Here is a 13,432-nt window from a genome sequence, read left to right on the forward strand (position 1 = left end):
TGCGTTCCAGGTCTTAATGGGGTAACTCTTACTTTGAGGAAAATAGATGATATACAAGCTCACAACGCATTGTGAACTTGTAGATGGGCTCTTTTCGGTGCGAGACACCAGCGTGCCAACTAAATCAGTCGATATGCTATACTATAACTTCATCTTCCTCCGCACAGGGTCATCAACAACAATCAGATATTAAACTGATAAGAACAGATTCTACACTTGATCTTTAGCCAAAAGACAGAGGAGAGTGGAGGCTCAACGATGTGCCACTCACCGGTGTCCATTCTAGCCAGATTTGGGCCCCTTGGATGGAGATGGAAAGTAAATACATTGTACAATCTTTTTTTATATACAGTGTGATGGATAGGGCACAGTGTGTGTTAAATGAGGTGCTCTCCATTTTCTTTCTGTCACAGCAGTGAGTGTTGGGCCGGCTCCACTTCTCAGAGGATCCGAGATCTCTTGCTGGCCAGCGACCCATGCTGAAAGAAAGAAGAGATATATATTAAATCCGGGAAAGCATCTGTGTCATTTTAGAGTTCAGAGCAGGGGTCTTCAACGTTTTCAGGCCAAGGACCCCCTAGCTGAGAGAGAGATGAAGCAGGGACCCCCTCAATATTGTATAATATTGTGTTTCAGATAACATTTGGCTCCTCTTTTTTTCCCCTTGACACCTATAATAACTCTTTGCCAAAAATAGCCGATCTAGAGCTTGTAGATCTGCTATTTTTGGCTAAAGTTCTGTGTCAAGTGATGCTAGGGTTCAAGTGGTTAATGTAAAAAAAGAAAATCATGTCACACAAAGATTTGGCGGACCCCCTTTAGTAACTCTGAGGACCCCCTAGGGGTCCCGGACCCCCTGTTGAAGACCCCTGGTTTAGAGAGAAGAGAGAGATAGTGAGATAAGAGAGAAAAGACAGACAGACAGACAGACAGACAGACAGACAGACAGACAGACAGACAGACAAACAGACAGACAGACAGACAGACACACAGACAGACAGCACATTGGTTCTCAAAGTGGGGTCACAGCAGGGTTTCCGGCAGACCATTTCTGCCTCGGCGCCCCGCTGAGGCAGAAATTTGTAGCGACGAGCCCAAAGTTTCTGGTGAAAATGATGCAATGTTGCAATGCACATGCGCACGGCTCAGGAATGTTTGCAGCGCCGCAGAACAAATCTAAATAATGTAGCTCACGTTAGTTAACAAAAGGAATGGGCTCAAATCTGTCTTCATTTTAGTTCACGAAAAAAGACGAGACGAAATGTTTGCAGCGCTCTGTTTATAAACAGCTGCTGCTAACGTGCAGCGGCACACACACACACACACACACACAGTTGAATGGACAGTTATGCTGCACTCTTACAAATCCAAATGACTAGGGGTGTGCCGACACTAATTTCACGAAACGATACGATACGATATTGGGCTCACGACATCGCTACGAACGATATATGGCTTTTTTTTATTATGAAAATATATGGGGGGGGGGGGAAGCTTATGAAAATATATGGGGGGGAAAAAAGCTTATGAAAATATATGGGGGGGGGGGGGGGAAAGCTTATGAAAATATATGGGGGGGGGGGAAGCTTATGAAAATATATGGGGTAAAAAAAGCAAATGCAAACAAATACTTCTGTTTTTGCATTATTATTATTGAAAAAAATATATATAAAATTTTTTTCAAAACGATATTTTTTTCCCCCAAAACGATATCGTCACGAAAACATATCGCGATATATCGCGGGACAATATATCAATATATCGGCACACCCCTACAAATGACTGAAATCAGTTGGGGCGACTGAGAACTTTAATCCATGTGCAGCCCTGGAAACATCCACATTTTTCAGACCGAGGTGCAAAACAAACAGAGGATGAGTGTGTTAGTTTCTACGGCCTACCTTAGCCTGCTTGTAGAAGTGGGGAGCCAGTTCAACCAACCAGGATGATTCAACCGCAGTCACGTCACGCATGTAGTACTTTGAAGTCTGAACCACTTCATTGAAGATAACCCTGGAGAAGGACAGAATGTGATAGATTTAATTTGATTAATAATCATGTCGTCGCTGTCAGGCACAAACCTTCTATCTCTGTACTGCAACTTTTTTATTTTCTTTAATAAATCTCTGCTATTGAACACCCTTTACGTCTGTCTGTGGGTTTTACAAATATTGAACCAATAAAAAGTATTAAAAAGCGCTCCTTACTAAAGGCCTTTGCAGACAGGTCAATAGTCAATCAGTTTTTACCGCATGCGAAAAGACGCACAAATCGAACTGGGTTCGATCTGGGAAAAAAAACGCATTGCCGCAGCCACTTGCCACACGGCAAATTCGGAGGCGTTGTGCATGAGGTCATAGAGAACCATGTGTTCATGTAAAAAATGTTATTGTCCGTTTTTTCCGTGCGAAAAATCGCACCCCGTCTGCAAAGGCCTTAAACCTCCTAACTTCGTATGAAACGGAATAGTGATAGTCTGCACACTACTAGAACATGCTCCGATAGCATCTCATAATTCATGTTCGAAAAATCAGTTTTCACTTTAAATTGACCCATAAAATGTTAAAAGTAAAATAAAACCCCCCACTAGTTTGTCGTAAATTGCTAGAATATACAGTATGTGTATTGTATGAATGAATTTATCAATGACATATATGGACAGACTTAACGTACCATTTTGGAGGCGTCTCCCCAAACAGCACAGAGTTGGGGTGGATGAGAAGCTCACGGTCGTCACGTAGAGTCCTGAGAGGGAGAGGCAGTGGGTTATTATTATCCTTGTGATCGCTTAAATCAGACATCAAGCTTGCCATGCCTTAGTTTATGGGTTCCCAGACTTTTCAGGGCGTGACCCCCCAAAATAAATCATATTTGAACTGGGGAACCCCCGCCCCTGACAAGCACTTGGAATTGTATAGGAGTTGAGGCATTTACATTTAGTTTGACTCGGCTCCACAGATAAATATTGTGAAAATAGTCGCTCAAAAATTAAAAGTAATTAAATTGTAACTTTAGAAATGTGCAGATATACCCTGTACAGTTATACTGTATGTTGGTTTGTTTACTGTTAACTCTATAAACGCCATTGACTCGAAAACGCGTCAATTACTACTTAATCCACCCACGCCATTGACGCGTTTGACGCGTTGGACTCGCGTTCATTGTTTAATCTCTGATCGCGCTATGCTGCTTAAAATTCAATGTTATTTTCGAGTTCCACTTACTTGCATCCGGTTTCATGACCTGGGTTCCGTTTCCGGTTTTTGATTTTTTTCCCCGGTCATTTTCGTCAAGAATAGGTAAACAAACGGTTTTTCACACGGTATGACAGACAAACGGACAGGTTCTCTTCTATAATCTATGGTCTGGGTGACGATCAGTCATCGCCGTCGTGTATCACATCGTAATTTTGGCGATCAGACGATGTGTGACGACGTCACATCCGTTTTCATGTTTTTCCCTGTCTAATCACTCAAGAAGGGTGACAGAGACCCAACGACCTGATCAAGCTGTCATGTGCTGCTCTCTAGTGGCGGATTTGTGCTGCGTCTTTTAATTATTTTCATGAAAAAAAATCAAAATATAAAAATAAAAAAACACGAAAATTGCTGGCACTGGGGGGTACTTTATGAAAATACTCTGGCAGTCAAAGAGTTAAGTGAGAAAACAATGTTGCACATTAAGCTAATCATCTGAGGACCCCCCAAAATAATTTGGGTCCCGACCCCCAGTTTGGGAACCACTGGCACCGAGTTAGGAAACAACACAAAAACATAACAAAGTGCCACGACAGATACGCCCGAGTGTGTGTTTGGTGATGACTGACACAACAGGTGTGCCGTCTAGCTCTGACTCAGGCCATGTGTGACTGCTTAAATCAGCCATCATCCCATCTGAGAAATAGTTTCATATTGTACGTTTGACACATAAAAATCATTTCTCTTCCTTTCTCCATGGTCGGTCTCTCACCTGTAGGATCCTGAATGGTGAATGCGGGCCGCGTTGGCAAAGAACCCGACAGCAATGCACTTCAGGATCACATCAGGGTCACCTGGACAGCAACATAACGGCAGGAAAAATAAATTCAACGCCTTCAACTCCACATGATACTGTATGATGGTACTGGCACCACATGACACACATGCAGACACACACACACACACACACACACACACACACACACATACCTTCACTGGTGTTACGCGGCACTTTGAACTTGTTCATGAGCCGACGCAGCTGCTCTCGGACCGTCACGGCTCGCAGGAGACCCTTGTAATTGAGGAAGTGTTCCTGACACCACTGGGAACTCTTCAGGTGCTGAAGACAACAGAGAGAGACATGGGTGCAAGGTTAGCCAATGGAATACAACCACTACAACGACTACTAACCACTGTGTTTCCTGCACTATCTGTACCGAGTGGACCTCTGACATAGACCTACTGCACATATAAACGGAGGAGCTACTTTTAAACACACATAGGCTTTTTTGTATACTATTTAAATAGTTTTAAGAAAAATGCTGTTAATTATCCCAAAAGTGACGCAGAAAGTTCCCCCCAGAATAGGCATGCTGGGGTTCAAGTGGTTAATGTGGTTAAAGAAAAATGTATTGATATTCAGAGGCTTAGACAAAACACACTTATTGTGTATTTTACCTAACACCTTGGTGGTTTCATAAAACATCTGTAACATTTTAAATATTGACCTCTGCTAACATATAAAATGTCATACTGTATGATGTCATAACATATAGATATGTTATTTTATGCAGCTGATCTGAAATCAAACGAAATGTGTGGCAGCTCATTTTAACTTTTTTAGTTTCTTTACAGATCTTTCATTAGAACTCATTCATATCTCAGAATTAGAGTGACAGGATATCAAAATGGTTCAATAAAACTATTTGACATTCATCCAAACTCGTTCAGCGATTCTATAATTTATGAGGACGCTTTGTAGAAATAGATTAGAATATAGTATAGTTTATAATAAAATACATGTTAATCTTCCTTTATGCACTCATTATTATGACACTGCAAAAAGAAAACACTAAATGTTGAAAATGTTTGTAATTCACCATTTATGAAACTATCTTTTCAAATACTTAATAGAAATTACTCACCAGCGTTACTAAAATATTTCATGCCAACACACCCTGCGGTAAGACTAGACTAGAATCACACATGCAGTCATGAATCATGAAAATCCACTATTGTACATCCACTATTGTACACTATAAAACAACCAAGACTTCAGATTTCAACTTTTCAATAGTCAGACTTTAATTATGAATGCAGTCACATTACACATTACATCAGAAACACTGTGTCTCCCATCTCATTGAGTGACTATAATATAAACAGTTAACAGGGCATTTCAGTGAGCATGTAGACCATAGTACAGTTAAAACAACTCTACAGGATGGCTCTCTATCATTTTAGTTGAGTGTCTTGTTTTCCTGTTCATTTCCATCCTTCTCCTTATCTATCCCTTTAAGTGTATTCATACATTTCACTCCAGTTATTTATTTATCCTTCACATTCTTTTCTACAGCAGGACAGGTTATCAGTATGTAAATCAGTCATTTTCATTAGTAGGATCAACGTTTTTAACCACATGTTTGTGTTATTGTTCTGGGTATAATTACATGAAAATAATGAAAAAAATAAAATACAGAATTGGTACATTAGTCTGATACATTATACAGTAAAACTACAGATGCTACACAAATCAGAATATACATTACATTATTATATGTTTCAGTGTTGAACAAGGTGTGTAAAATGAATTTTAAATCTCCAAATAGGTGTAGCCATCAGTTCCAAACACATTCATTCATGGGTCTGGTGCAAATGTGGCCATAAATGAATGACAGTTTGTCCAAACATCAACTAACTAGATGGATATGTTTAATGATCCTATTGAAACCCATAAATGTCCCCTTAAATTGAAGAGTAGGGTGATGGCATTGCTGAAGAAGGCCATGACCTGGCACAGATTTTACCATGAATGATTTTTAGGATATGTCCTTTTGCACACCTACAAACGGACAGGTGCGTCGGAGTATGAATGCTGCATATGGAAGAGAGTGGGAGTCCCGCACACTGTCTTCACTTATAAAGAGGTTTTTATTTAGGATGCAATGTTTCGGCCGCTTGGACCTTCATCAGGCATAAAAGTAAATGATTGAAATGTCTGATTGTCATAAAATCTGTTAATTATCTTTAACTCTTAAACTGACAGGGTTTTTCAAAAAAAAATGTCAGAAACTGTCAAAGGACAAATTTCCGCTTTGCAGTTATATTTATCATTTTGATCATTTAACTCTGAACATAAAATATTATAATAATAATCATTGATAAACAATCATTACCATTATTAATTATAAACATTACATCATTTTTAGCATTACTATTATTATTGATAATAGACAGGTGATAATAGGATTTATAATTATTGGTTATGGATATTAACTAAAAACCGTAGATATTATTCATAACAACACAATCATCCCATCATATGAACATGTTGATGACATCACAGATCAGAGACTAGTGTTACTTTAGACACTTGATTGTCATCCATAGACACAACACATCATATGGTCTCTGTCGGGTGGAAACCTCATACAGTATGTTCCAAAACTGTTACTTTACAGGATTTAAATAAGCATCATTTTTTGATGCTTTTGTGTGACGCTGTTTAATGATCAAGTACAAGTAGGGCGTTCATTTACGAAAAATGTTTTGTTTAAAATGGAGATAAGAGGTTTCTGCCCGACAGCGACGAAATAGACACTATACTACTAGTAATGTTCCTTTACTTGTTCCCCTTTAAAGTACTTCTTACCATCCATCATCATCATGTCTAACTATCCAGAGTTACACTGACCTTCCCTGGTAATATCTTCAGAGTACCACCAATCTGACCAGTGTAAATGTATGGAAAGAGTGTGTCAGTGAAAGTGTGTCTGAAGGTGTGTAGGTGTGTGTTAGTATCAGGATCAGAGAAGGACAGATTTCTTTTCTTCCAGTCCAGCTGGACTCTGATTCTCTGAGGTTTCTGCTTCACTGAGAGATCAGTGGAGTGTGCTGTGTATTTACCATTATTTAACCTTATTCTACATTGTTTACCCCCTCTGTCTCCTTTCCTCTGGTAAGACTCTGCTAACACACCTACTATCCAGCATGTATTGTCTCCAACCTCAACATCCCAACTGTGAGTCCCTGAGTTAAAGCCCTCAGAACCCAGAACATAGCCTAAGTGATCAAACCTCTCTGGGTTGTCAGGAAGCTGCTGTTCCTCTCCACGTCTCACACTGGTCAGATCATCAGACAGGATGTACACTGGATGGGCAGTGTTGGGGTCCAGAATGACAGGAGTGTAGGAGACAATGTCCTTCATCTTGTCCCAGACTCTGAAGGTCAGGTTGCTCAGGTGTTTGGTCACGTCTATCAGTGCTCCTGAGACCGGCTGTGGGTCCTGCAGTGTGAACTGGACTCTTTGCATTGTGGTCTTGTAGTTCTGCAGGAATGAGACGTGTTCAGCTCTCAGCTCCACCTCTATGGCTCTGATTGTGTTTGAAAGGGTTGATATGTCTCTGTTTAGACCCTCAGTCTTCTGCCTCATCATCTGACTCTTCTGCTGCTCTTCCTCCCACAATGCAGCAATCCTAGCATCCTCTTCCTCTTGTAGAAACTGACGCATCTTCTTAAACTGTTCCTTAATCTGCATTTCTGTGTTCTGAGTCTGGGACTGAATGTGTGCTGCTGTTTTATCATAGTTTGTTTTAAATTCATTAAAAACCACCAGTTTCTCCTGTAAAGGCTTCAGTGATCTCTGGACTCCCTCCTTGTGATCAAGTGCAGCTTCATCGATGGGTCTGAATCTGTGGTCGATATGTTTTTTAGAATATCGACACACAACACACATTGGCTGTTGACATTCCAGACAGAACAGTTTGAGTTTCTCAGCATGTAAACGGCAGAGAACCTCAGACCCTGTTGAAGCTCTTTGATGTCTCTCCTGTATGAAGGCCTCACACACGTTCTTCAGAGCCAGGTTTCTGGGAGGATCCATTGAATGTCTCTTCTTACAAACTGGACATTCCTTTATTACCTTCTCTCTCCACCATTTCTGCAGACAGTCTTTACAGAAGCTGTGGCTACAGGACAGGATAACAGGATCTTTAAAGATGTCACGACACACGGGACAGGAATAATCCTCTTCAGGGCGAGACGACGTGGAAGCCATTTTGTCTTTGAGTGAAGCTACAAGCACTCTGCTCAATACAGGAATTCAGTCAGTCATAGTAACTCTCCCTCCTCTAGAATGTTGCCTGAAGTTTACTCACTGTGAATTCTGGTTCTTGTTAAAGTCCATTCAGCTGACAGAGTTAGCAGCAGGTTCCAGTGGTCTGGGTCAGTATTCCCTCCTGTAGCTGTCTATCCTCCTCACTGGAAGTTGTGTTTGATCTGAAGGTGATTCTTATTGTCAGTCTCTCCGTGTGTGTGAGGATGATAGTACTGCAGTGTGAGGAGTAAGGTTAACAACCTCTCTGTTTCCTGTTTTATGTCAGGTAGGACTGGCAAGGGGCAGAGCCTTGATAACACCATAAAATTGTTGCAAAGTTCAGTTATAATCACCTTTTCACCTACTGAGGGCGGAGGCAGCAATGCAAGTCACCTGCTGCTGCATGTCCACTCAGCGGGAGCAGTTACTGTAGGAGTTCAGTGTCTTGTTAAAGGACATTTTTAAACGCAGTGTCAGGAAGAGAGCTTTTCAGAGGATATCAAGACATCACAGAAAGACAGGAGAGACAGTCATGTGAAATGTCTTAAAGAGAATTTGGAAGTCAACAGACAAAAAACAGGAGGATTGATTTTTTTTTTTTTAATTTTTAAGGATTTGAGTTTGTGGCAGTGATGTAGTGTTGGTGGACATGGTGACATTAGTGGTAAACAAATGGCCCTCTAACAAAGATTTCCGTACCATAAACCATAGAAGAGACTTTAAAGAGAAGTTAAATATAGGCATCTACAAGTATATGCTGAAACACAAGAAGTGATCTCATACATGGAGATTCTGACCTCTGTCCCACTACCTAATAATTGAATCAAGTTTAATCATGTGACTTCAAATTACAGCACCAAACCTGGGGGGATTATATCTCCACCCTGGCCTTGGAACGCCTCAGGATCCCCCAGGAGGGAAGTGGCTAATGTTGCTCTGGAAAGGGAAGCTCTCTGCTGGAACTGTTACCCCCGCGACCCAATTCCAGATAAGCAGTTGAAGATGGATGGATGGATGTCTACGGGAATGTCCAAGTCCAGTCTTAAACTTACTGTACCTGTGTGCAGTTATTGCACAACCAACCAAGTATTAAGGCATTAGTCCACATACCTTGATGAATGCTTCATACACGTTCAGCATGGTGAGATGATCTCCCTCAGCCACAGCAAACTTCCTGTGTTCTCTAGCCTGCAGAGTCAAACATCAGACAGATGTGATTTATGTTTTATTAAGTACTTTTCTGTGACGATGTACATAACAGTGATTCTCAACCTTTTTTTTTTCATTTCAAGGACCCCAGTTTGATATGCAATAGAATAGGCCAAGGACCCCCACTTAATACAATGTGTTATCTCTGGGACCCATCTACACTCAGGGTTCCCTCACATTTTTAACAATCAATTTTCAAAACTTTTCCAAAGTATTTCATCCCATTTCCAGTCCTATAGCAAATCATACAGTGCAATAAGGCTCTTACACCAGTGTGTTAGCAATGCCCCAAGACAGAGTCGAGCGAAGACGTCACGTGACAAAAAGAACAGATCTGTAAGCTAACAACGTATCACAGTGTAGTTAGCTTGTAGATCTATTATTTTTGTCCTGTATACATTAGGCCTCACTCACGCAGCTTGCGCAGCGCAGCACTACATTCTACCATGTTACATATTTCAGGTAATGGACAAAAACAATGTACTGTATGTGTATATCCAAACATTTTCCAAAACATTTGACAAATTCCAAACCTTTTTCAGGCCTGGAAAACTGTTTTTCTAATTTCAAAATATTTCCAGGAATTTCATGACTGTGGGAACCCACACTGTAAATTCCTGAGTGTTGGAATCAAACGGACCGTAAGGGTCCATTTGGACCCCTGGTGGTCCCTCAGACCCGATGTTGAGAAACAGTGATGTACAAAGTATTGCTTTAGAAAAGCCCCAGTTTGGCCAGGACCGCTGGCGTAGCGGTCCAGGCACCTAGGCTCAGGGTAGCCTGACAGCGCGTCGCGGGTTCGAGTCCCATTCCCGACGGCCTTTGCTGCATGTCACTCCCATCTCTCTCCCCATTTCCTGTCAGTATCAATAAAGGCATAAAAAAAAATTTTAAGCCCCAGTTTCAACTCACAGCAGCTTTCTTCTGATTGGGCGGTACGACAAAGATGTTCTGAATCTGCATCATGGCGGCGATGGTGACGATCTCTTTGGAGCAGCCGAAGGTCCCCGACTCCAGGAGCATCTTGGCAAACATGGGGCTGAGAGGGAACTCTGCCATCCGCACGCCCATGGGGTCAGTCAGCCGGCCATACTGGTCCAGGCCTGCCAGTGTACACACACACACACACACACACACACACACACACACACACACACACACACACACACACACACACACACACACACACACACACACACACACACACACACACACACACACACTGCTGTGACGATGTACACAGCAGTGATTCTCAACCTTTTTCTTTTAATTTCAAGGACCCCCCAGTTTGAATGATGTGCTTTAGGCCAAGGACCCCCGCTTAATACAATGTGTTCTCTTTGGGACCAAAGGATTTTATCCCATTTCCAACAATCCCATTTATAGCAATTATACAGTGCAATAATGAGGCTCTTACACCAGTGTGCTATCAATGCCCCAAGACAGAGTCGAGCGAAGGTGTCACGTGACAAAAAGGAACAGATCTACAAGCTAATAACGTATCACGGTGCAACGTGTTGTTAGTTTGTAGATCCATGTGTTAATTGTTTTGAGACAAATTCATTTAAGTCGACTCCAATTAATAGTAATTAATATTTACCATTTGAGTACATACCTGCACTCCTCCATCCGTACTCAAATGTTTTATGTTTATAATATAACAGTGAAACAGCCTTGAGCCCATATTTGTATGTACATAATGCAATGTGTTTTATCAGTGACCTACAGTATGGAGTGGTGGATATCAGTTAAGATAAGATACTGAATAGGCTCATTTAAAGGTTATTGACCTGGATTGTTTTATGTAAGATTTATTTTCATTGTAACCCATGTACAGAGTACACCAGAGTGATACAGTATATTACAGCTGTTAAAAAAAAAAGAACATTCTTGTTGTGAAAGCAAGGACCTTATTTTAAAGTAGTCTGGCATGTCTACCAAATTCATGCAGTTTTAACATAATTCAGCACTTTTCAGCAAGTTTCAATGTGTGGCCCTTTACTCACTTTATCAAAGTCAGTATGGCCCTCTGGAAATAAATGCTGCCCACCCCTGCTGTACATTGTAAAATCCTGAGAGTTTATTTAACTCCATTTGTACACTCTAATGAGTCACAGACTCGTAAGGGTCCCTTTTGGACCCCTGGTGGTCTCCCAGACCCGATGATGAGAAACGGTGATGGTACAACGTATTGCTTTAGAAAAATCCGCACGCCCATGGGGTCAGTCAGCCGGCCATACTGGTCCAGGCCTGCCAACGCACGCACGCACGCACGCACGCACGCACGCACGCACGCACGCACGCACGCACGCACGCACGCACGCACGCACGCACGCACGCACGCACGCACGCACGCACGCACGCACACACACACACACACACACACACACACACACACACACACACACACACACACACACACACACACACACATATGGATTAAAGCAAAAATCCAATCAGATTCAACCAATCAAAAAACCCTAGAGCGTACAATGTAAGTCAATGAGAAGACCGTTTTTGATTGTAAATCTCTAATCCAACAAAGCAACTATAATTGAAGATATTAGACATATCATTGAAGATATTATATTTGGAATTACACCATGGCCAGATAACTACAACAGCCTAAACCTCTACCGACGTGTAAGGTTTGCTTTAAGGAGTCATTTCTTACCTCCTAGAGCGTAGAGCAGCTCCAGAGCCTGGACCATGGTCTGGGCAGGGGGAGGCTGTTCAATGACAACACAGGAGGTTATGTCAAGTCCAGCAATATAATTACAAAGTTTAACATTTAAAAACATAATGCCACATGCCTCTACATCCACTTTATTTGAACCATATAACACAGGGGTGGGCAACGTTGACCACTATATTTCCACACTTGCACTTCCACATTGCATACACTGTTGGGCAGACACCTCTTGTCTCCGTATTTTAACCTTTTTTCGTAAATGAATGCCGTACTTCGCCATTCTATGTCACACAAAAGTAGCAAAAATAGCCAATCTACAAGCTCAAAACGCCTATTTTTGAATTGGAATCCTGATATTTTTTTTTGCTATTTTTGAATTGGAATCCTGATATTTTTTTTTGCTATTTTTGAATTGGAATCCTGAAAAGTAACATTTGTATTTAATTTCAAATGCATTTAGTTATACTTATGTTAACTTTTTTAACTTAAATACAAATACATTGGACATGAAAAAGACAACAGAATTGTAATACTAGTCATTATGCTACTAATACAGACTGTAATTAAAGCGGGTCATGCTTGCATGTTTGGAATTGTAACAGCTGAAATCAATAATAATATCAGTAACTATTCCGCCATTTGCCCATGTATGATATAACCCCTAGTGCCATCTGGACTGAACTTTGAAATGGGAAAAGTTTGTTTTAGTAAGAGTTTTGTCCCTTCAGCCATTAGCTGCACTAAAAAAGCTGCCTCGCCAACCGGATGGTTTTTGTTTATACGGGGGACTGTCGTGTGCTATGTTGTTCTGTGCTATATGGTTGTGTGTTTTTCTGTTGGAACAGACTGTGAAGACGAATATCCCTGAGGGGACAATAAAGACTTTATTGTCCCTGAGGGGACAATAAAGACTATTATTATTATTAGTGCCCCTGTTCTGGGGCGAACATTCTGTGATAACATTCTGTCAAAATAAGTAAGTAGGTCAGAGTGGCGAGAACAAGGGAGTCCATCCCCTTCTCTGTGCCCTGGGAGATGGACTGCTGAGGTGGAGCACCACACCTACCATCAGCTCCCAGTAGTTACCACACATTTTAGTTACCCCCAAGCCCTCATATGCTGAGTTGGCGGTGCCCGGGATTGAACCTAGAACCTTGTGGTCCAAAGCTTTCTGCCGACTAAGCTATGTGACATGTTGTGAGCTTGTATATCATCTATTTTCAGCGAATATATAGGGTT

The 13,432-nt window shown here is 41.3% G+C and overlaps 1 protein-coding gene across 1 annotated transcript; it reads right to left on the minus strand.

The window, feature by feature from the left end:
* Positions 1-440: 440 nt before the first annotated feature.
* LOC308097403 (E3 ubiquitin-protein ligase TRIM39-like) lies at positions 441-8,253 on the minus strand (the record flags this gene model as incomplete). The annotated part of the gene is made up of 6 exons (XM_080445159.1): positions 441-479; positions 1,902-2,013; positions 2,674-2,745; positions 3,970-4,051; positions 4,188-4,317; positions 6,892-8,253. The coding sequence occupies 6 exons, from the start codon at positions 8,251-8,253 to the stop codon at positions 441-443; spliced, it is 1,797 nt and encodes a 598-aa protein (XP_080301285.1).
* Between the last annotated feature and the right edge of the window lie 5,179 nt (positions 8,254-13,432).

The sequence above is a fragment of the Gymnoscopelus braueri genome (assembly GCF_963280865.1).
Source record: "Gymnoscopelus braueri genome assembly, chromosome: 12".
NCBI classification, from domain to species: Eukaryota; Metazoa; Chordata; class Actinopteri; order Myctophiformes; family Myctophidae; genus Gymnoscopelus; species Gymnoscopelus braueri.